The sequence below is a fragment of the Pseudonaja textilis genome, chromosome 3, assembly GCF_049901715.1.
Source record: "Pseudonaja textilis isolate UNSWEBS1 chromosome 3, rPseTex1.2, whole genome shotgun sequence".
NCBI lineage: Eukaryota > Metazoa > Chordata > Lepidosauria > Squamata > Elapidae > Pseudonaja > Pseudonaja textilis.
In genome coordinates, this window is record NC_141992.1 from 143,986,343 (window position 1) to 144,010,093 (window position 23,751).

A 23,751-nucleotide genomic window follows, 5' to 3' on the forward strand; every position below is an offset into this window, starting at 1 on the left:
CAGCCAGAAAGCATAGGAACTGAGAAGTGGTCTGTGGTCACCACCTGCAGAACCACTCCTTTATTGGGGATGTCTTGCTAACTGCCTCTGCTTTCCACCTGTTGTCTATTCCATTTGCACAACAGCATGTGAAATTGATTGTCAATCAGTGTTGCTACCTAAGTGGACAGTTTGATTTCACAGAAGTGTGATTGACTTGGAGTTACATTGTGTTGTTTAAGTGTTCCCTTTATTTTTTTGAGCAGTGTATATAGTTCACACAAAATGCCAGAAAGCCTCTAAACCAAAGGATTTTTTTTTTGCTGCTTTTAAGGTTGTATGATTTTTTAACAAGAGAAGGGAAGGGAAGGGAAGGGAAGGGAAGGGTAGGGAAGGGAAGGGAAGGGAAGGGAAGGGAAGAGAAGAGAAGAGAAGAGAAGAGAAGAGAAGAGAAGAGAAGAGAAGAGAAGAGAAGAGAAGAGAAGAGAAGAGAAGAGAATCACACATAACTGGACAAGTTGCTTTAAGGATAATCATGGTTTCCTATAAATATTTCTTTACAAGGTAGTTATCATATTACCTCTAATCAAGAAAAGAAAGCATAATCAGAGCAATTTTAATGCTACTCCATTGTGATTTTTCTACATAGTATGCTAAGCAAGCAATGCAAGTAATTTATTCTTCTCCTCCAAAAGATGGGACATGCCTCAAGAGGTTGAATAGAAAGCAAACTGGTCCCTTAGGCATAAGGAGGTGCTCTGAGTTGAACCACCATGTCAGTTTTGGGGCCAGACCTCATTGGTGGGGGGGGCGCTAACCCTAATGCAGATGACTTTCCCATTTCCAATGGGGAAACCAGTTGCAGCCCACCACTGGTTATAATGACATAATTAGTACATATTTTATGTGTCCTTTAATGGAGGTTTAGGTAAAGTGAAAAACGTCCTCTGCTAAACTGAGAAACAACAGGACGAAGTATATTTGTTAGCATATAAAATAATCTGAAATTGATTTCATTGAAAAAGAACAATTTTGGTTTTTTTCTAACCACTTTGGCATGCATAGAAGAACACGTTGCAATATGGGCCTTTTACTTTAAGAAGTGTAAGTACTTACAAAATAAATAGAAACTATGGATTCTCCAGGAAAGCCATCTAACATAACAAAACTAGCCTCAGTGCAATGCCTCTCTAATATCGCTGAAAATATGCAAGCCTTCTGTATTTGATACCAGAGGCATTGTACCAGGCATTCTTAGTTAGGTTATAATATATTATAAATGCATAATATTATATTTCAGCACACATATGTATATCAAAAATGCATGCTATTTACCTTTAGGTATATATTCTTTACATATTTTTATAAAGATACATTTGTAAAATCAATGCAGTTTGCAAATCGGACTTTTTACATTTCTAATCTATAAAGAAGCCTCCTTATTTATTTTGCTTTGACTATTTCACAAAATAGTACAAACAAAGCAAAACAAACCACCAAGCAGATGGCAGCTTACATAATTCTGCCTCTGTAGCATTAGTAGCTCCTTATTAAAGGTATATTAGTGACTTAAAATAAGTCAGTGTTCTACTTTTTGTGAAAAACCAGTTGTTAAAATTTCATTGTACTGTGCAAAATATATTCCCAAGAACTGAATTTGACTTTTACTTAAAGGCTACAAATTGTTTTTTCCCCTAGTAACAAAGACTGTAAGTGAAAGAGAAATAGTTCTAAGGAATCACATAGTTCACTATTGAGCTCAACATGGGATAATGAGGACATGAAAAAGAAGATATAAGCTCTTTCCTTTCTTGTCACCTTTCTGTCTCTATCCCAGTCAACATTCCCAAGTAGTTTTAAAACAACATAAACTGCAAGTAAAGATCAGGAAGAACATTTTGGGATTAACATTTCCACTCATGGAAGAAGTTATCTCTATTATCTGCAAAGGACAAGCTGTGTTTCAATATCACTTGGAAAGAACAAAACCACAGCCACTCAATTCCTCTCCTAATTAAGACAAGGATATCAATTCCTGGCTATGAATCATGCAGAATATTTTCAGTGCTACCATGGGGAGGACAAAATGCTGGGAACAACAACACTACAGCAAATAAACCAATGCCGTATTGTTAAAGTGACAGGCAGGTGCTTCAGTTTAAAATATTTAATGGACAATGGGCCTGTTAATTCTTTGGAGACTTTCTTTTTTAGTGTCATGGCTGCAACTCAAACATTTTTTTTTCCAAAACTGCACCTGATCTGAAAAGGCAATGCAGATCAACAGTCCCTCCACAGAGAATTCTAACAGACTTCACAGCATCTGCGAAATAAGCAGCATTAGCACTTCTGTGATTCATATAAAAGTCTTCTAAACAAGGTTCACCTCCATATGCACAACTGGACAAAAGAGTCCTTTCTGAATGCTGTTAAATTCTGTGCCAATGAGGATGTCATTACAATATACATTATTTGTCAGTTTGCGTGAAACCCTCTGACTAATCAGATCTTCTGCCAATTCTACATTGTCACTATCAATCTCCATACCTGTAGTCACACCAAGGACATCTGTAGGGTTTTTCCCCAGTATGAACACGTTTGTGTCGGGTCAGATGGGACTGGGTTGTGGAGGCAAAGTTACATTCATCACATTTAAATGGCTTCTCTCCTAAAAATAAATAAAATAAAAATGATTCATTTTTAGAAGTAGAAAAAGCAAGGTTATTCTTTTTAATGTTTAACTGTGATCTAACAAGAGTGAAAAATAGAAGATTTTAAAAAACTGCAAATTATTTTACTTACTTCAATGTGTGTATTATGTACATTTAACTGTTTTTCTCTGGCTTAAATGGTTCTGTTATCACTGTGGCTTGCCATTTCCATAAAATCACTAGTTGTGTTAAATTGTATGTATTTAGCAGCCAATACAAATAATCTGCTATGAATTAATTTGCATATATGCTATTATATTGGATGTTTATCTGCTTTTAGCAAACAATATGGTGGAGATCAATCTTTGTTACAATTTGAAGCATGGTAACAGATTCTTTATGAATAACTTATCATTAACTAGTATTATGTGGTTGTATGCATATGCTAATACATAGTGTCTAGCCCTAGACTATAAAACAGATTCACAGTAACAGTTATTTTAAAAAAATTGTAATGTTACATTTTGAATCTTATTTCCAGGTAGGCCTCCACATGTGAAAGTGAATAACTTTTCCCACTTTCAGATTTCAAGCCAACATAATTTCAAAAGACAGGACTGAGTTAGTTTTCAAACTGAACAGATGTTCAACAATTTATCACACAATAATGCATGTGGATAACTAGAAGCACTTGACAGGAAAGAGACTGGATGAACAAAATAATGGCAGTAGCTTAATCAGAAAAAGAGAAAATAAGAGCATGCATGGTATTAGCCCCAAATAATCCACCCTTTACTCTGAATCAAAGATAGCTCCGAGAGCAGGTCTGCTAGTATTTCTTTAACAACAGCCTAATATAAAATTTCCTTTACAGCAAAGTAGCTCTGCCAAGTTTATGCATATATTAAACAACCTAATTTGCACATTTACAAATAATTTGCACATAGCCTTAATATGCTAATCTGTGTTGAAGATACTGGGTAAAAGTAACAGGAGAAATAACATGTGTCACTTTCAAAAATTCACTTTCATGATTTCTTAGAGGTGTGCGGGTATGTGTATGTTAGCTGGAGAATGGATGACTGCAACAGTGTTTGTGAGAGGATATTATATTCTGGAACAAAAAAATATTCCCTACTTTCAAATACGTATTGATGGAGACTATTGTCTGGTAAACATCAATTCAGTGGCCATATTTTCATGAAATGATATACCAGAATTTTTTTATAGTAGTAAAAATGTGCAAGCTGATGCTGTTCCAATTGCTCTCAATAGCTAGTGCAAAGGGCACAGCTAACAAACCTAGAACAAGGCAAAATAGGAAGGAATCACTAGGGATTTGAAAGCAGACTATACTTTTTGTAACTCTGACAGAGAGAAAAATGTCTTCCCTTTTGTGCCCATCATGCGTTGTCAAGACTCCAAATACCATCTGCATATTCTCAAGCAGAGAATGTGATCCTACATGCAAAGTGTGCATGACCAATATATCATTCAACTTAGAGCTCTCCCCTACCCCCAAAAAAATCCAGTGTGTCACAGAGCTTGACAATGCTTTCGAGTGAGAGAGAGAGCGTAAGTGATTGGCTCAAGCTCATCCAATTGATTTTCATGCCTAAGGGAGTGCTAGAATCTGGATTTCCTCCATCTTATTTTAGCATCTTAATCATTATGCCGTGCTGACTCTCTCTCTCATAAAATGTAATCAATCAGTGAATTAAATTAATGCTTGCACTTTTTTTTTCTATGATTCCTCTCTATGGAGTCCACTTGATAAAAAGCGTCCACAAAAAAGACCTAAAACAAGATGGAATGATGACATCAGCAAGTATTGTGGGCCCAACTGGCAAAGGAAAGCTCAAGACCATATTGGTTGGAAACATGAAGAAGAGAGACCTTCATCCTGCAGTGGATAGACAATGGCTATAATGATGATGATGACGACAACTTTTTTTTAAACTGCAGATTAAATTTTTCATTATGTTCTAATGTTACTGGTCATTTTGTTTTACCTGCTGGTATTATTGCTTTCAAGGCCCACTGCTTTGACATTTCTATTTTTAAAAAACATTTTAAAAAGTTAACAAACAAATAAAGCAATATATAAGCCTTTACAGGTTTTGCTTCTAAATGGAGCTGAGTATAAATTGTATTTCAAAGCCAGATCATCATATTTGGTTTTCTGATTCATGCATACAGAGGTTTCACTCAAGATGATGTTCCTGCTCTATATTTAATGAAGAGAGGAAATGTATGCATAAAAAGAGATACAAATGAAGAATATCTTGAGGAGAAACTATAGAGGACCAAAAGAAGGATTCACTAAGATTAATATGAAACAAATAAAAGTCTTTCTCTGAAAATACAGGAAGAATGAAGAACAAATTGACAATTTTTTTGAAAAACAGAAAGAATGGTCAATGTTCAGGGAAGTTGGTGAGATAGCTCACTTCCAATAAAACATACCACTGAAAATCTTGTGTAATTAGATTTTGAACATTCCCACAAATACTGGCTTTGTCAGAAGTTAATAACAATTCTCTTCAAACATCACATTCTCTCCTAATAAGCGTTTAATGAAAAAGCACAAAGCATACTGGGTTAGTTATACTTGATATGGAATATTTTTCTTCTTTTTTTGCACTGAGTTGGAGGGGGGAGGTGAAAGAACAAGGCTACATATTACATTAAATTCAGTGCCAAGTACTGTAACTGCACATTAAAAGTCAAAGTGCAGTTCACATGAGAAATGGAAACGCAAAGTGAGCCACTCATCTGGATAAAATACATATATTATTAAATTTTCTCTCTTTATTACGTTGACCTATAAATGCCTAGATGTGCAAGACTGAAATGAGCAAACGGAACTGATCACACAAACAGGATCTGTGTAGGTCACACAAGCCACTGTTTTCAAAAATTCATGAGACTCTTTGAACAAAGGGGCAAACTGTTGGAAGTATTTCTGTAGCTTCATAATAACTGCCTCAGAATTGCGATGTGCATGAAGTTTGGCTTTTCATATTCATCATATTCTCCATACCTCATGAATGTTGATATACATGTGTGCACATATGTGTATACTCTCTCTCATTCTCTCTCACACACACAATTTTGCATTTCTGTTAGCTATGTAGATCAATCACCTTTCTATTTATACTCTTCATCCCACTTTCCTCCCATCCCTATTAAGCAACAGCAGTGACATCTTCCAATGTTTAAACCAATAAAATAAACCAAACATTCAGGAAGGCTATTTGTTAAATAAGTTTGCTTCAAAATATAGGGATGTATATTATTTTCAATTTGAGAAATCAAATCTATTTAATCATCTGGTTCAACACAGAAAAGTTATATTAAAGAGGATTTAACTTAGGAGAACAAGCTATCGATAGGGATGACCCTTTTCTTATTAGACATGTCATCTAAGCATCCATTTTGAATAATGCTTTACTTATTTTCCACATATAAATATCAAGTGAGGAAATTAAATGCCTACCAGAGATGATCCCGAATATATCTATACATCTCATAAGCCATTAAACAGTATTTGCAACCAACAATCAGATATATGTCATGAGTCTTCATAAACCTATTCCTAAAGGAACTAATGGGAAGGATGTATAGCCCTTTGTAGGCCCACCTGGAGGGAAATATGTTAGATTTAAGGGTTTGTAGTTGCATTGCCTGATCTATAATGTAGTGAAGAATTGCCTACAGGTAGTCCTCGACTTACAACAGTTCACTTAGTGTCTGTTCAAAGTTACAATGGTACTTATGACTATTTTTCACACTTACAACCATTGCAGCATCCCTATGATCACATAATCAAAATTCAGATGCTTGGCAACTGGTTCACAGTTGTGACAGTTGCAGTGGGGTCTGGGGTCAGCTTTTGGGACCTCCTGACAAGCAAAGTCAATGGGGAATCCAGATTCACTTAACAACCATGTTACTAACTTAGCAAATGCAACCATTCACTTAACAAATGTGGTAAGAAAGATCATAGAATGGGGCAAACTCGTTTAACGAATGTTTCACTTAGCAATATAAATGTTGGACTCAATTGCATTCGTAACTCGAGGACTACCTGTATGCAATTTCAGATATTCAATGAATATCTGTTTGCTAGAAACTGTACTGTTTATGCTTTTAATGATGCATGGGTCCCTTTCTATCATGAGTGGAAACAACAAACCTTTTTTTTGCAAAAAAAATCCAATGGGCTGCACCTGGAAACAGTAATGAGGCTAAAGAGAATGGGGGTAAGATCTAGGTATTTTTAATGTTTTTGTTTGGGAGGCAATCATTTAAAAATGTGCATTAAACAGCTGCTGGTCTACCCTAAAATTGGGGGGGGGGGGGAGTTATCCCTCTGGACCCTGTAAAAAGGATATGTGACATACGTTTTTATCAAAAAAGAGCAATCACACAAAACGGCCAATTTGGACATAGATTTTGCTTCAGGTGAACGATCTGAGTAAAATCCATACCCAAACTACATTGTATAAGGCAGCAAAGGACAGGCAGTCCTCTTTGGGACCAGGCCTGAAAGAAAATCCCAAATCTTCAGAAATGCACTCTTCGAAGTCTACTCTTCTAAATAGTTCCAAGAACCCACTGCAGAAGGAAAATATACAAAGCATGAAAAAAATAATAATGAAAGAATTGGAGAGATAGTCGTAAAGAGTCCTTAAAGCACAAAGTCATCCCTCCCCCATTGTCAAGCATCTGTCAGGCAGGAAAAGCACTCTGGTGGATATAAATTCACCTGATGCCTGGAAGATGAGGGGAGTGGGGAGGCTTATTAAGCTGGCCAAGATTCCTAAACTGCATGTGAAGATCGGCTGTCTTGCCCTTGAATCAAGGGTCTGTGACAGGTGATAAAAGTAAATCTTGAACCAGGAGATGTTTTGTGTCAACTCCCTAGACAGTTTGTATTGCAGCAGGGAATTATTTAAGCCATTTAGACCACTTTTGATACCTATCCCCTTCAAGCCTGTCTATAATTTGCCTGGGTACTCTCTGTACAAGGACAGCTGTGTCAAAGAACACAAAACACAAAATGGTGTTCTGAAGCAGGGTGCAACAAACAAAAGGAAAAGAAAGCGGTGTGTGTGAGGGGGGGGGAGCCATGGCATCAGCCTGAGTATACCGAATCCGGTGCAAGGTATATTGTACTGCTTTTGGGAAAGAAAGCAGGAGGAATGGGTAATTTTTCTCCGAAAGAATCATCTTTGATTGTTTGTGCCACAGAGGCAGATAAATGCCAAAAAGACAGATCCTTCTGTCTCCAAGATACTGTCCTATATAGTATAGAGTTAATAGCAAAGTAATAACAAGCCTCTGGTTGTGACATAAAACATAAGCCTAGGCCAGCTGGATGTAGACTCTGTGATCTATAACCTATAAATGCCTCCATTCAGATAATCTGCCAGGGTGGGATAAACAAATAAATGCCAAACTGAATTCACAATTCATTCTATAAAACCAACTATTCAAATTAGAAGGAAAGAAGTATTTTCACATTTAGGCAAACGAAATAATATTGTCCCAGTGGACATGTAAAGTACTGTATATAAGTTCTCTATAGCAGAGGTCCTAGACTGGCACCAGGCTGCACAAACAAGCGAAGTCCCTTCCGCGGAATATAGGCAGCACACAAAACCATGCCCCCTCCGATCTGCGGAAAAACTTATCTGCACGGAACCAGTCCCTGGTGCCCAAAAGGTTGGAGGCCACTGCTCTATAGAACATGAACTGGGGCAGCATGAATTGCATCCAGAAGAAACAGATGCATTTCCCCTCAGTGCCATGGACTTTGGCTGATTTCACATACTATGCAACCCCAAAACATAGTTTATTTTTGGTTTGGTATCTTGTGCAAAGCAAACCACTGTGGTTTGTAAAGAATTATTGACTAAGCTAAACCACTGAGCATGTGGTGTGAATCAAGTCACTCATGGTTTACTTCAGTGGTGGGATTCATTTTTTTTACTACTGGTTCTGTGGGCGTGGCTTGGTGGGCATGGCAGGGGAAGGATACTGTAAAATCTCCAGTCAGAGGTGGGATTTGCTGGTTCTCCAAATTTCTGCTACCAGTTTTACAGAACTGGTCAGAACCTGCTGAATACCACGTCTGGTTTATTTAGCAAATAATGGGATAGTATCATACATGAATTCAATCACTGTGTGGCCACTGATAAGTCAGCTTGTAATATGGGCATACAGAACTACGTCGCAGATTTGCCAAGGGATTTAATTTAAAGTTCTAGACAACAATACGTGATTAGGACTATCAGCAGACACAGATGAAAGCAGAAAAAACTCAGTATTTCAATAAAAGGCTAACCTTGTTGAAAAGTTTGGCTGTTCAAAATTCAAAATAAAATAGAATACTGTAAAAGTGAGCGAATATGACTATCATTATGAATAATATATTCTTTAATCTGATACTATGAGAAGAATATATGTACATTAGAAGAGAATTAAGATCATTGCTGCACTGAGGGAAGAATAGTTTGAAACACTTGTCTAGTTTATTCTGTGTATCATCCACTGGTGCATTCGTCCAATCAACAGACTTCTTTTAACTGACTGTACATACAGGGTAATAGCCACAAGAATGATTATTATTCATGGTAGGTATCTATGAGACACAAAACATTTTGTTATACAGTATACAAGTCATTTTACTTCTGTACAGAAATTATAATGTGTGGAACATCCTTCAAATGTAGGGCGGGAGGAACTGCAGGCTGTAAAAAATCTAGAATCTCATTAACCATTCTTTTCCCAGTATTACAATTATTGGAAAATTTCCCAAAGTGGGAAAATTGGATTTTAATAACAATGGCCTTTCTAGCTTGCAAACCGAAAAACAAAACTGTACAAATGGCAGCTGCATGACATGAGTTTCAGAAAGAGGCTAGGTTTAATATATACCCCATTCATTGTGTCTTCCAATCTCATGATTTCTATATCTCATAGTTTCAAAAGGCTTATCCATAATTTGAACAACTGAGGTTAATAATACAAGGGCTTTTTGTCAATCCAGCTAACTGAAAAACTTTATCACATTTCACAGCCTGCCAAGAAACTGACCTTTATCTGCCGGTACATATATTTTTTAACATTTTATAGTTGAAGTCCAAATAAAAGCAGTTATCTCTGTCAGCCAACGATAATCTAGAAAGCATCTAAGAACTGCCATTTCTAATTTCACAATAGAGGTGGCACAGAGAACAACACAATTTACACAACAACATGCAAATTTTATTAAATTATGGTAATTATGCATTGGCAAGCAATGCAAATTAGACATGGAGCTCCAGTACATATATTCCTATTTCTCTACACTATAGACGGATGTATAAAAATGGCTCCCTATTGTTAACATTTTGATACATAGTATGAGTGAACACCGATTCAGACATGCATGTCCATTACTGGATTACTGCAATAACTGTGCATGAGAAGTACATGATAACCATAGCATCAGTGAAAGAATTTTCAAGTCATCTTAAACACAACATTAATCAAAAGGCTAAATTCAAACATTCATACCTCTTCTCAAGTGATGTGAAAAAGATCTGACTTGACAAACCAGGTTGCCGCTACATTTACCAGCTATCTAAATAGTGTGCTTAAAGAAGGAAAATACTGCATTCATACATATATTACAATTCCTTGCAGTAACAAATGCAAGGTTTCCATTATTGAGCAAATAAATGGATATATGCAAAAAATCATAGACATATACATACATATACCAAAATCTAACTGACAAAAACCTGTAAATTATGGAATGTTTTTACCATTAAAACTCATTTTCACCATTCAGAGTACAGGTAGTCTTCAACTTACAACAGTTCGCTTAGTGACCCTTCAGAGTTACAAGCACTGAAAAAGTGACTCATGACCATTTTTCACACATGACCGTTGCAACATCCCCATGATCACATGATTTACATTTGGGTGCTTGACAACTGACTCACATTTATGATAGTTGCAGTGTCCCGGGATCATGTGATTCCATTTTGTGACCTTCTGACAAGCAAAGTAAATGGGGAAATCAGGTTTATTTCACAGCCATGTTACTAATTTAATAACTGCAGTGATTCACTTAACAAATGTGGCAAGAAAAGTCATAAAATGGTGCAAAACTCACTTAACAAATTTGATTTGATTTGATTTATTTGATTTGTCAATCGCTTACAAGATAATAGGTATAAGTATAAACATACTGTAGTTATTGTTAGGTATAACATAAGTCACCTAACGTAGTTTGGGTAAAATAATATATATAAGCTATGATTGTTAGTTTAAGTGTGTGTCACTTTAAATGTAAAGCATGTAATTTTGGGTGTGGTGTGAAACCACCATAAGAGGGAGCAAGACAACCTGATTGATTGCTGACGATTCCCTGGCAATTACTGGATTGGATTACATTGATGGTTTGTTAGCTGCGTTTTTTCCCCTACTGAAGAGTTGCTGATAAGGAAGAGAGGAGTTTTTGAGTTCTTTCATATCTCTCTACTGCGAGGAGATAAATCACCGGACTGATATTTGTAAGTGTACTGACCTCTCTTTTTCGACACTGGAATTTGCAACTGAATAATCCCTGGACGGACTGAACTAAGTGAATGATATATGGACTGTTTTGACTATGCTTTAACTCTTGCTGGAATAAAACTATTTAATTGGCACTGTGTGTCTGGTTTACTGAGTGTAAGCTACAAAAAACGTTTATCTCACGTATTTTGCCTGCCTGCCTGACTGCCCTGCAGATCTTGCTAGGGTATATCCCTAACAGTTATGAATATATGAAATGGAAGAAAAATTAAATATATAAGAAAAATAAAAGAAACAATAGGACAGGTACAGTAGGCACGTTGATACACTTATGCATGCCCCCTACAGACCTCTTAGGAAAGGGGCGAAGTCAATTGTAGACAGTCTAAGGTTAAAGTTTTTGGGGTTTGGGGAAGAAACCACAGAGTCAGGTAGAGTAGAAATTGACCACTCTGTTGCTGAAGTTGTATTTCCTGCAATCAAGTTTGGTGTGATTAACCTTGAGTTTGTATCTATTGTGTGCTCTTGTATTGTTATGGTTGAAGCTGAAGTATTCATGGACAGGTAGGACATTTCAATGTATGATTTTATATACTATACTTAGATCGGACCAAAGACGGAGTAGTTCTAGATTTTTCTAGGTCTAGAATTTCAAGCCTGGTGGCATAAGATATTCTGCAATGAGTAGAGGAGTAGAGAATTCTTCTTGTGAAATATTTCTGGACTTTCTCAACTGTGTTAATATCAGATACGTAATATGTGTTCCAAACTGATGAGCTATATTCAAGTATTGGTCTAGCAAATGTTTTGTATGCTCTAGTTAGTAGTGTGATATTACCAGAGAAAAAGCTATGTAGAATTAGGTTAACAACTCTTCATGATTTTTTGGCTATGTAGTTACAGTGGGCTTTAGCACTTAGATCATTAGAGATGAGTACTCCAAGGTCCTTGACAGAGTTTGGTTCATCAACAAGGTCTTGACTATTCAGCTTGTATTTTATTTTCTGATATTTTTTGCCGATATGTAAGACAGAGCATTTATTTGTTGAGATATGAAGTTGCCATTTGTTTGACCATTCTGATACATAGTCAAGGTCTTTTTGTAGGGTAGCAGTATTGTCGGTGGTGTTGAATAGCTTTACATCATCAGCGAAGAGTACGCAGTTGCTCTTTATGTGATCACAGAGGTCATTTATGTAGAGTACGAAGAGAGTTGGTCCTAGAACACTGCCTTGGGGAACACCACTGTTGAGAGGTACAGAATTTGATAGGACACTCCCAATTTTGACCATTTGTTGTCTGTTTGACAGGAATGCTTCTATCCAGTTATGCAGTTGTCCAGAGATACCGTAAGATTTTAGTTTTAGTAGTAGTTTGTCATGTACCATCAAAGGCTTTACAGAAGTCTATGTAGATTGCATCTATTGCTTTGCCCTGATCGAGTTGTGTAGTCCATATGTTTTTTCAGTGTAAGGATTGCAGATTACAGGATAGTATTTTTCTGAAACCAAATTGTTTATTAAGAGAGTAGGATAATGGATTGGTTAATAAATTGATTCCATGACTTTACAGGTGATGCAGCATAAAAAGATTGGTCTGTAATTTTCAACTAGGCTGGGCTGGACTCTCCCTTTTTGAAGATGGGGATGACCATGGCTTGTGATCATAGGTTAGGCAAGGAGCTGGTCCTGAAAGATTTTTCAAATATCATGCTTAGAGGTTCGGATATGGCAGTGGATAGCTTTTTTAAGAAGTAGGCACATATTCCGTCCAGTCCAATAGATAGAGATGGTTTTAGATTGCATAGTGCTTTTTCAATATTGTCTTCTGTAAAATCTATATGTATTAGATCATTGTAGTTGTCTGGTTCAACTAGGAAATACTGGGCATGATCCATTGTTGTTTACAAATACTGAGCCAAAGAATGTGTTAAAGAGGTTGGCTTTAATGGTGTTGTTGTTGCAGTCCTTACCATCAGGTCCTTTCAGGGGTGGGATGGACCTTGGGTCTTTTAGTTTGTTGTTTACAAAATTGTAGAAAGTGCGGGTGGAATTGGTGCGTAGGTTTTCCTCGTTTAATGTGATAACCCTAACCCTAACTTAATTTCTAATTTCTAACCCTAATCCTAATTTCTCACTTAGCAACATAAATGTTGGGCTCAACTGTGGTCGTACATTGAGGACTACCTGTATAAGCATGAAGATGAAAAAGAATCCTACATTTTAGTTGGACCTCTCAAGATTGATAAGAAAATTTGCAACCCTCCATAAGATAAATAACCTTCATTACATAATATCAGCTTCCACAGTTATAATTTTTATAATAACTACATAAGCAGGACTCATGTTCTAAAGAGTTTAGAAGTCAGAGAACTATGATCTTCTTTCCTTTATGCGTCATTCATTTCCTTCTCTGTGTTGTTCATATCCTGCCCGTGATCCAAGATTCTACTCCGTCTATTTTTTTTAATGCAAGACAATATTTGTATATATCCTGGTATGTTCTTTTTAAGCTAAAATGACATAAAGATTGCATTCTTTCTTAACAGTAGATTTATTCTAGCTTCTTGACTGTATCCTTTCCAACTTTACACTACCTTCTTTGAGATGAATGATCAAAATTTTTTGCAGAACTTCAATTATATGCAGTAACTATAATTTTATAAATTCTTTAACAAATTGAATTTTTAAAATTATTATTCTTTTCAAAGATTCACCCCTTGATTTTCAACCAACTCAATAGTTTCATCACAATCCAACATCATTTTTGGTCAACTGCATCTAATGAAACTCCATCAGAACATCAGTGAAGAGAGGATATTTTGCCTTTATAAGCAATTTTACAGCTGCTTCTACAGAATACTATTTTCTTTCTGTTTCTCCAGTTTCAGAGATCCTTCAAGAGCTCTTCACCACTTTCTTTTTTAGTTTTGCTTCCTAAGATAAATTGGTATTGCAAACAAAGCAAATCCATCACTGTTCTTCCTAATAATTTAAGAATAAATTTTAAGTGTGGAACCAGTTTATACTCTCCTTTTGTGAAACAATTCTTTTGTTTCTACTCTCTGCTTTCCATCATTTAACTAGTTATTGGTTCATAAAAGGCTTCATCATTTTCTCTCATTATTTCAGATATGGCTCAAATATCTCTGGTGCAGGTCTTTGTCAAGGGTTTTTTTTAATTTAAAAAGAGTCCAAGTAAACAATGTCAACCAAATCAGCCTTACAAACCAGCTTGCTGACATTCCAAAAGATCTATAAAAGATTACTGAGGCAAAACTTCTCTCTACAGAAGCTATGCTGAGTCAGCAAGATCTGTCCTTCTACATTTGTGGCACTTCTATCTTTAACAACAATTCCATCTTTCTACCAATTTATTCAGTAAGAAGTTAAAATAACCAGCTATAACTTCCTGGAATCCTTTAAAAAAATGGTATTACATATGGAACTACTTCAGTCCTCTAGATTAGAAGCCACTCTCAGAATACATTAACATAACCTGAATTTTAGTGCTTGTATGACTTAGTTAAATATGAACCACTGGATATTCTATGCAACATACCTGGTATCCTATGTGACTCAAAAGAATGACTCAGGAGAAAATGTTCCACCTAAGCACCTCAAATTTCTCATAGTCAGGTCATGAATTACAGAGACATCTACTTTTAAGATACCTCATTTTTTAAGGAAAAACAGCACGTTCCTTAAAAAACATTCAATATAGATGCTAAGCATATCAAAATATCAATTTGTAAAGGCAAAATAAGCAGTCAAGGGATACATCCCTTGGATTGTAATGTGCTATATATGATTTTTTTTTTATTCTGCATCCTGGATGACAGTTCTCTGCAGCAGAGAACATACTGAAGGATAAAAAGAGTTTAACTGACCTGTATGCTGCCTCCGATGTTTGGTGAGGGCATGACGTGTCCCACCAGCAAAGCCACAAAGGTCACACAGGAATGACTTCTCGCCTGTTGCAATAATAAACAGATGAGGGACTGCAGAGGTCACAGATCATTAAAACATATCTATCAAGGCTTTCAGGGTTACTAATTCCTCCAATCAAATGTTTCCATGTAAATATGTCAAATGGGAATGAAATTACCACTGCGGTTTATTGACTGTGATAAAATCTGAAAAGCACCACTGAACATAATTACATACTTGTCAGACCCATAAAAATTAGCTTTATTATCAATGGAATGGTTTTGTACAACTTCATTTCTGTTAGATGTCTTCCAGATGGGGCTGCTTTATGCACTTGAACAGTTTTTATGCATATCCTGATTTTTTACAATTCCAATACATCTGGCCTTTCTGTGCTTTAGAAAGGCTGCCTAGAAATGCTAATACACAGTTATTCAGCATATATGTGAGTGTGATTGTGTGTGCCATATCTCCTTAAAATTTTATTTATTTATTTATATATATATATATATATATATATATATATATATATATATATATATATATATATATATATGGTATTCAGCTTTGTTCGGGTATTTTCCCACGTCATTATAAATACCCGAACAAAGCTGAATACCATACATGTAAGTACCCGCGAAAACTTAAGAAAACACACACACACACACACACATACACACATACATACATACATGCATATTTAGCTTTACAAAAGAAATACGTTGAACAAATTTTAACTGACTTAATCACATTCTTCTTCAAAAAACCTCCCAGTAATTTATACAAATTAATTTGTATTTTTCCTGAAAAGAAAATAGGCAACAATAAAAGCTTATATTATTTTGTACCAATGGCAGCTAAGTGCTGTTTATGATTCTAAAAATTTCATAATAAAGGGTAGAAAAAAAAACAAGTCTAGGGATTACTTCAGAAATTGAAATAGTACTTACATTATTCATATTAAAGGTTTGTCCTTATTTTAAGCCTCAAAAACCATTAAAAGATAGTTTTGGCAAGATTGCTACTTGTTAAAAGTGTGTAAATATGCACTTATAAAATATTTTTATTCCATATAAAATTTTGCCTTTTGCAGCTTATAAATGCAGTATATCATTCCGCAGTAGCATTTTTAGTCAGTAAAGCCCAGGCATGTGAAGCAGATTCATCCCACAAGGCCAACGAAGAATGGTATTATAGAATAATAATGCAAACCTTGGAGAGAGCCAGTGAAATTATAAAACAGCATTAAACAGCGTTAACACACAAACGAGTCATTTAGCTCATTTGGAGACAAATTGTACCCTCCCACCCATACACCAATGGAAGGGAATTAAAGGAACTGGGAAAGTATTTCAAATAAATGGAAGAATGGCTTTTATACAGGGAAGGAGGATTTACAGCATGGGAATTAAGAGGCTTGTTTCCGAATTCCTATTGGTTTTATTAAAATAGGCATCCGTTCTCATGTTCTTTATGAAAGTACATTATCTACATCAGGTTAAGCATGTATGTATGTATGCATGCATGTATGTATATATAGTATATTGCCATTTCCATTAGCTGATATTTATCTTCAAGACTTAGAGGCACGGCAGGTAATACTGGCTTGAAAGACACTGTCAGTTAAGGGTGACCATTATGCCACCTTTTCACCACAATTTTAGCCTTCCCATCCTTCAGACCAAGTGCCCATTCTGTCCAGTTCTATTGCTCCCAGAATCTTGCCCCAAACAAATTTAATATTTCTACTAATTTCATATTTCAACATACTTTGCAGGTTTTTTTATTTAAGCCCTCTACTGTATCTCTAAATCAGTCCCGATTCCTAGACCACTAAATACTGTGACTTCCCTCTCCACTTTGAAGGCTAACTACATCAAAGGGTATATTCCTCGTAGCTAAGAGTTAGACTGTGAAAACAGTTCGCTTCTGAATAATCAGTTGCTGGGCCCACCACAATGGTGAGAAATGCTGTCTTTGTGTCTTGTTTATGAGATTCTTGAGGTTAACTGGCTGTCCGATACATGAGCTATAAATGCTATATTAGGCAGGCATCTGTTTAGAATCAGGAGGGCTCTCAGATTTGCTATTTCTTGCTTCTTTCCCCCACCTTTCCGTCATGAAGCTCCGTGACTTCTCTTCAATCCCTGTTGCATCTCAGCAGCATTAACAGGTTGCAATGGGATGGCGGAATTTGCTGCACTTTGAAAAACTAACCATCCAAGAAAGCTTTGTTGATAACAGAAATATCAAGAACAGAATTTTAATGAACAAAATATTTATCGATTTACATACATAAGAAAACAAAACGGAGAAACAAATCATCCCATATAAGCCATTCTTTTAAGATGATTGTCCTCTCCAGTGCATATAGTCAGAGCTGGTTGTTTACTATCACATCCTTATAAATGTTTTCCATGAATGTGCTGAAATTTGGCTCAGTTAGGCAGGGCAGGTAATATTTCTAGGGCTGGTTTAAAAAAAACCCATAGTTTTTACCAAAACAAAATACACAAATAAGAACATTGAAAACTGAAACTTTTATTTCCAGAAACCTCAACTACAAGCAAGCCATTTTTCAATTTATTAATACTGAAGTAAAAGTCAAAAGACCCTCCCGGAAAAAATATCCTTGGGAAATGCCTATTTTTTCTGATTTTTTTTCTACCATTTGAGTTCACCACAATACCAAATAGAAAGAAAGATAAAAACACAAACGTAGGAATATAATTCAGTACTACTCAGATAGAAACACAAATCCTGTGAACTATCTAGACAATAATTACAATTAAGACACAGACTTGATTCTGAACTGCAGTTCAGTTATACAAGGATTTCTTTTCTTTTTAGGATGGGGAGGTCTGATTGAAGTAGCATTTGCTTCTTTTAACAAGCAAGGACACATGAAATTTTATCTTGGTTCTCTACTATCAGCCGTGAATGAACAAAATGTATTTAATATACTATCAGGAATCCAAACAAAACTGTACTTAGTATGCCACCTTCCTATGTTCTTTATATATCACACATGCTATAGTTTTAATTCAAAGGCGAGCCCCTTAGAATTGTCTTGATTGACTGAGAGGAAGAAAGAATTTTACTGGGCTTTCAAGAATTTCAAGAAATGTGATGGCATTTACTATTTTTCTATTATTCATTCCAGGCACATAAATAAATAAATTTGTGGGTGGGTGGGGAAAGTAATCACATAGTACAGTAGTCATTTTATTTTATTTTCCATTATTTCCTTTGTGCTTCAGAGTTAGTTTTGCTTGGATGCTACTGAAAGTTTGCTAGTTTGGATATAGGCATGTATATAAGCCTAGCAGTTATTAGACGTAATCCTACCTGCATTTATGTATGTCAGAGGACACACTGCATATGATTTCACTTTAACCATACATTAGCAAACATTCATTCTTCTTCCAGGAATTACAACCTTTAGACTTTGAGATAGATCTAAGAAGCAATATATCACTTGGGGTACAGGGAGCTGATCTAACATGCCATGTTTATATGATATCTGGAATGTAATAGAAAACGGTTCTTTTCTTAACAACTTGAATTAGTTTCAAGTGTGCCACTTTGCATTCAAATGTAGAAAGACATGGAAACCAATCCTTTATTTTCCATTAGAAAACAGCCACTGTCCCCTATCTCTCATTATGGTGCAGACTACAAGACCTAACAACAAAAATCCATATTATTGATCTAACCAAGTCTCCACAATTATTCTTTAGAAGGAAACGCCGACGATAAATTACATCTGCACTGGCTTTTCATCTGCTGTTCGATATAAGTGATCTCTCAGGGCAGGCTGGAGACCTTAAATCGTCAACACCCTTGTCAAGGAAGCTAAGGAGGCCCAGGCTCCACTACAAACTGCCTTGAAAGAACTTTTAACCTGTAATTTCTTGCAACAACTCATTTCATTTTCAGAAAATTGTAAAATCTTTTCAGGATTTTTTTTTTTAATTTAATGAAACACTGTTTCATCTTCTCACAATATGCCTAGAGAATTTTGATTTTAAGATCATTTGTCTCCTATCTTACAGTTTCAACATGTTACTGCTATAATCTCAGGTGCCTTTCTGTGTTTTCCTTATCTCATTATATTGCAGGTTACAGCACAATTCTAATATTCTCCTTAAAGTATCAGGCTAAATTAGAAATGTTTATGTGACTAATATTATTTTGGGTTACTATTAAAGACTTTTAAGATCTTCACTGGAATCTTTGTTCTAGTAAGTTTAAAGCAAAGATACAGCTATTATTTTTTCCTGCTGTAGTGAACTCTGCATCTTTTGTTATATTAATCTGATTTTTATTAAGGCATTAATTTAAACTTTAACCCTATTGCTTTAAAATGAATGCAGCCTCAGCATTCTTGGAAGCAGCTGGTATCAAATAATGAATAATATTTCAGTTACAGCTGGTTCATATAGAAAGATTTAGCTCATTTTCCTTACTGCAGTCTGTCCTTTGTATATTTATTCATTTGTTTAAATATAACATATATCTCTGCTTTACTCATTACAGTAAAAGCTAATATAGAATGAAAATTAACATGCAGGACAAGTAATCATTTTCCAGCGGCATTTGGTATTACTTAGTTCCAAAAGGTCCACCAGTTTAAACAATATTTTCTCTTTTTAATTTGATACATATTTGTATCAAAGCTAGATTTCACTAATCAACAGCATACATAATGATTGTGTAACTCAGCCTTTTGAATCAACTTAGTTGCATGATGAAATCATTGCATTTCTAGATGCAGGCACCTGCACTTTTAAATGAAATAGATCTTACTCACTGTGGTGTTAATGACTGAAGATATTTATTTATTATAATAGTAGCATTATTACATTAATATTAGCATTATAATATACACCATAAGTAGCTTTGTCTCCTAACAAAATATCATCAAAGCAAACCTATTTTATTTTAAATATGATTTCACAGCATAGGACCTTGGATTAAAAAAATAGGACTACCGAAATAAAAAAAATCTAAACAGCTCTCTGACATGGAGAAGTATTGAACTTCTAGTAATCCCTAATTTTTCAGTCAGCAAGGAATAGTAATTATGACCAAGAATTCTATGAATTGTAGTTCAGTACAAGGTTAGTGTTTAAATTTCCAGCCATTGAAAAGGTACAGATATACCCTGGGAAACCTAACAGTTAGAACTTTCTTTCTGTTCACACTTCCATCATTGGGGAATTGTAGAGATGTTACAGAGCAGAACCCGATTGTATATATCCAAGAGTAGCAACTATGTCTTAACGATTCCAGAGTAAAAGACATATCTTGAACCCTAGCCTTATTTTTACTTCCAATACCAGCCATGTGTAGCCTCTTCCCCACCCATTTCAAGGAAGGAAAAAAAGCATAACCAAACCTGTATGAGTCCGATAGTGATCTTTCATGGCTGATGCGGTGAGAAAGGAATAATGGCAAGTCGGCCATGTGCACTTATAGGGCTTCTCTCCTGTGTGAAGTTTCATATGATTGTTCATGGCCCACTTCTCTGTGAAACTTCGATTGCACAAGGGGCAGGTAAATTTCCTGTGTACAAGGAGAAAATCAAGAAGGGGGAGAAGAATTAACCACATGTATGCAACACCCCCAAACTGACACACACACACACAAAAGCATGTTTTAAACTCAAATTGTGCTAAATGCACAGACTTTCATGAAGAGAATTGCAGACCTGGTCTGTCATGTCTGTATAACCAGGCATTGATTTTTCTGTCGAGACTTGGCACTTCAGCCATTTATTCTCTGCTTTGCGGTTGGGCCCAACGGGTTTGAAAAATTCTGTTACAGTCCACTCACCCCTGAGGCAAATGTGAGAATAGATTTCACCTGTACAGGCCTACACCACTTATCCGAGCATGGGCTGTCAGAGCAAAGGCTAAATGAAAAGCTATCCATACTAAACTACTCAGACAATCACACTGCTCCATACCAGGCTGCTGTTACTGCAGTGGGGAGGTGAAATACTACTTGTAATAACCCTGTTACCATAGTAAACAGAAAAGCACTCCCCCCTGCTCTCTCCCTTCTCCCAGTAAATCTTCAAGGGGGTAGCAAAAGGTCTGCCGGCATTTCTTGAAAGGTTCAGGCCCTTCTTGAAAACAATCTCGAAAGGCTAAACTGGAAGTGGTTTACTGTTTAAAACATATCCTCAATTAAGGAATAAAACCATACCAAAAGTAGTCTTGCTCATAGTTACAAGGTGCAAGAGGTTTAATGATCAAAGTTCGCTCAAGCAAAGGGAAGGAGGAAGGAGGCTGTTTGGAGGAGGGGGAGATATATTTGTTCCAATGCTCAAGTCCAGTTGAGTGTTTCCGTGAGTGGGCTGCACTTCTACCACAGAGCTTTAATAGGAAAAGCTACATTCCTAGAGGGTATTAGCATCACTTAATTACGGTAAAACTATCTAACTCAGGGGTGTCAAACTTGAGTCGTCACAGTGTCGACATGTGATGTATCAGGCTTTTTCCCCCTTTGCTAAACCAGGCGGGGGCAGGGCCAGCACGTGACACATCCAGCCCACAGGTTGTGAGTTTGACACTCCTGTTCTAGCTCATCTAAAAGGGTTTCGAGGCATTGGTAGGGTGTGAACTACTCTTTAATGTAAACAAAGCCCAAGATACTTCCTTGAAGAGGTTTTTTTTTAAAGCAAGCAAGCCAACAAAAAAGCAAACAAACATATTAAACTGAACCTGGGGCTATGTTAGTGGCAAATGCAACACACAAAAAACTAGCATTGGTATTTGTCTATGGAGATTCTCAGTCATCAGGTCATGAATGTCCCAAAGGTGCTTTTTTTCAATAGGCAACTTCTTCCATTCCCCACCATCCAGTCAGAGCTGAAGAAGCTTCTTGGATGAGAAGTGAAACATCTTCAAAGTAAAACCAGAAAGTCCAGTTGCCTCTTGAGGAAAGAATCTTTGGGATAGCATTGGTATTTTTTCTGCTTTTTTGGATCAGTTGAACCTCTAATACAAATACTTTTCAAAGGCAATCCCACAGATATTTCAGTAGTGAAGAGATCATGCATAGGGATGGTCTTGACTTTCCAGACTGAAGAACCAGCATGAGAGGTTTACACATTGCATCAGGTTGTTAATTGTCCAGGAACAGAGAGGTATCTAAGATAACATTCGGGAATATAAGCTAGTTGTTATCAAAGCCTTAAATCAGATGATGATCTGTTCACAGAAAAAAGTGCTAGGCAAAGATTGGCTTTTTTACCAATGGAAATATTGATCTTGACTATCCATGAGGGTAATAATCTCCTGACAAAACCTCACAAACAAAGGAAAGGAAACAAAAGAGGTTTGTGGGCACTTTGGCAGTCCAGAAAAGATGACTTTGGAGGTATAAATTAGTGGTCAGATAGGAAAAGAGAGTTCTACAGCCAATCTCCTTCATTCACTCACAACTGTCTGGGGTCAAGATAAGATGGAAAACACTATTTTCATGGTGGAATCCCACAGTCTAACTTCAGACTGTTATACTAGGCTGGACACAAAATGGAAGCTTCATTACAAAGACCTTCCTTCAGCAAAGAGTTATTGGAGCATCACTGCACCATGGGAAGCAGACTCTGGTGATAAGTCCTCTACTGACTAAAGACATGATGGGTGTCAAAATCTAGTCTCCTATTAGGTGATGATCAATCCATATGAGAGATTTGATTTGGGATGTAAGAATAAATGATAAAGAATAAGGGATAATCAATGAAATACCAGAAAAGAAATAGCGACTTTGAGGGAAATAAAAAGTTGTTTGATAGCTGGGTGAAGAACAAACCAAGAGCCCCCAGCAGAGGAAACAGAATTTAAAATAATGGTGATATTATTTTGAATGAAACTGAAGTGACTGAACCAAGTGACTGGTTACTGGAAGGAATGCTGTAGAGATTTTTTTTTGGAATGGCAGTGATATGACAAGAAGTGGAAGTAAAACAAACACTATAAATATTAGTGTCCAAGACAAAGCTGAAGAAACAGAAATGTAGAAAAGCAGTATAATAACAAATGGTAAAGCTATTGGTGATCAATTGGATAAATACTAAGATATGGATGCAGTTTACTTATAGTATGGTTGTAACAAATCATATGATAATGTGAATTGATTTGAATTATTTTCTACAAGTATAGAGTTGAAGGTAAGTTGTTGGATATGGCGAGAGTAATGCATGAAAAAAATGAATCAAATGCTTAATCAAATTCAACACTGATCAAGTATTAAAACAAAAATTTATCTTATATTCTGCCTTTTAATGTATTCATAAATAAATGAATGATGGTTGTATTTGTAGAAATATGAAAGTATGTGTACATTTGTGAGTAGACAATGCCATGCTTTGGTTAAAACCTGAATGATTTGCAGCCAAACCTTGACTGATGTCATGATAAAATTAGAAGCACGGATCTGCAATGAAATGTAATCAAAGCTCACAAAGAAAAAATGAACGATTGTTATAGCTAAGTGTCAAAAAAAATAGAGCAACTACATAAATGTATGTATCTACCTGGGAAGAATGTTAACTGAAAATGGGAAAATAAACGGAGAAATTTTAAGATGTGCTACAGTTGATAGAA

At 36.0% G+C, this 23,751-nt stretch overlaps 1 protein-coding gene across 1 annotated transcript in view; it reads right to left on the minus strand.

Moving 5' to 3' along the window:
• Positions 1-23,751, minus strand: part of ZNF407 (zinc finger protein 407) — a 354,338-nt gene that overhangs the window by 115,893 nt on the left and 214,694 nt on the right. Inside the window, exons 5-7 of the mRNA XM_026699460.2 lie at positions 20,535-20,701; positions 15,094-15,177; positions 2,527-2,647 (exon numbers count right to left, since the gene is read on the minus strand). Of these exons, the coding sequence (XP_026555245.1) occupies positions 2,527-2,647; positions 15,094-15,177; positions 20,535-20,701 (372 nt within the window). The remainder of the gene's footprint in view (positions 1-2,526; positions 2,648-15,093; positions 15,178-20,534; positions 20,702-23,751) is intronic.